The sequence below is a fragment of the Diaphorina citri genome, unplaced genomic scaffold (genome assembly GCF_000475195.1).
Source record: "Diaphorina citri unplaced genomic scaffold, Diaci psyllid genome assembly version 1.1 scaffold11454, whole genome shotgun sequence".
In the NCBI taxonomy this organism is placed as follows: domain Eukaryota; kingdom Metazoa; phylum Arthropoda; class Insecta; order Hemiptera; family Psyllidae; genus Diaphorina; species Diaphorina citri.
In genome coordinates, this window is record NW_007388825.1 from 1 (window position 1) to 1,652 (window position 1,652).

Below are 1,652 nucleotides of genomic sequence, written 5' to 3' on the forward strand. Positions count from 1 at the left end.
AAATTGAGTTATACTGAGATATTATTTCCCCTTATTGGGGATGTGTTATATCTCAGTTAAATGCCTACTGTTGTAAAAATATATGTTTTTTTGCAGTTTTCAGTATTTGATTTTGTATTAATAATCCTTATTATTTCCCCGTATTTATCTATTTACAGTCTATCTATTTCCTTGTCCTGCATTTTATTCTAATTTTTACTCCTCCACTGAAAAAATCACTGTCTTTATCCCGGGGTAAAGGTCATGATAATGAAAAGTGTTTCGAGATTATAATTAGAACACCCCTACCTAGCTTGTGTAGTGCTGGCACCTGACATTGTACTGGGTCATTCAATCATCAATCAAGAGGATGTCAAAACACTCAACACTAACAATGTTGTCTGAGAAGTATGCTGTGTCGTTTTGGCAACTTTGGGCAGTCCGTCAATAAATTATATTGATTGTTTCCCTCGCTGTCTAATATTTACCTGTTGATATTCGAACAGTTCCTTGCGGGAATGAGATAGAGAGGGTTCCATATAGTAGGCGTACGGGTACTATAACTACTTATGAAACAAACAAAGTGAGTACCTATGTTTTGTACATTGTCCATTATGCCAGCCACTCACACTGACACTGTTGTCTGATAGACCTGTATAGGTCTGTCAGATAGTCTGAGCATGAGTGAATGAAAAATCTAAAGACCTAGGTCTGCTCACACAATTCACTACTGAATAATTCCTTATCATCTTCTTCTTTTAGTTCTGAAATGACTTGGATATCCAATTTTTTTCTGGGAAGAATCACACAAATCACTACAGAAGGGTTCCTTTTGTTCTACATTTGATGGTGGGTGGGTCATTGCTAATTCTATTCTATTCTAATATTTACCTGTTGATATTCGAACAGTTCCTTGCGGGAATGAGATAGAGAGGGTTCCATATAGTAGGCGTACGGGTAAGTGTACTGTAGTGTGTAGCGACATCGGGCTAGGAGTGTTGAAGCGTCTATCAGGTATTGCCAGTCTATCCAGGTACCTGAGCAGAAAAGAGAAACAAGGAGGTTTAGTTACGAGTGTATTTTCTTCATTTCAAAGAGAGGGAGCCAGCCTAGTTAGCCTGGATGGTAGCACACCTGTAATTGCTAGGTCGAGGGCTTAGAAGATAGCGCTTACAATGTAACGCGTACGCGTACAACGGGTTTGACTCCCGTCCGGGGTGAAACCAATAGGGTTCACTCTGCTAATGACTGGCTTTCTTCTATCCTATCACCCTTCTCTCCTCGCTTTCAGTACGATATGACCTCCGTTGTTACAGTTCCCTCTCTCAAACCTCTTAAAATAATAATAATAAAGTGAAAGATACATTCTAATTTCTAAATCTGGTACATCCTAAATCGTTCGTTGAATTTGTGTACTTTGTTCATTCTGCTGGGATAGGACGTACATTGCACATAACTCCCTTATACAGTTCGTTTGTTAACAGAAAAAAAGTTAAACGCCCAAATCAGCAACTAGGATTTCGCGCCAATAGTTTAACCTCGCTTCCTTTCGCTCACCTGACGAGGTCATCACTTTACTGTGTATCCGGGTTCGAATCTTCTCCAGCATGGCGCTCTCTAGTTTCAAACTCTTGGCGTGATTCTCCCATCGCTCGTAATAGTGGAGGTATTTC

At 39.7% G+C, this 1,652-nt stretch overlaps 1 protein-coding gene across 1 annotated transcript; it reads right to left on the minus strand.

Annotated features, from left to right (window-relative positions):
- Window positions 1-467: 467 nt before the first annotated feature.
- On the minus strand, window positions 468-1,637 carry LOC103522813 (potential E3 ubiquitin-protein ligase ariadne-2-like; the record flags this gene model as incomplete). The annotated part of the gene is made up of 3 exons (XM_026832755.1): window positions 1,537-1,637; window positions 871-1,016; window positions 468-488 (listed from the first exon to the last, which is right to left on the minus strand). Coding segments are annotated over exons 1-3 (219 nt in total), but the record flags the coding sequence as incomplete, so codon positions are not given.
- Between the last annotated feature and the right edge of the window lie 15 nt (window positions 1,638-1,652).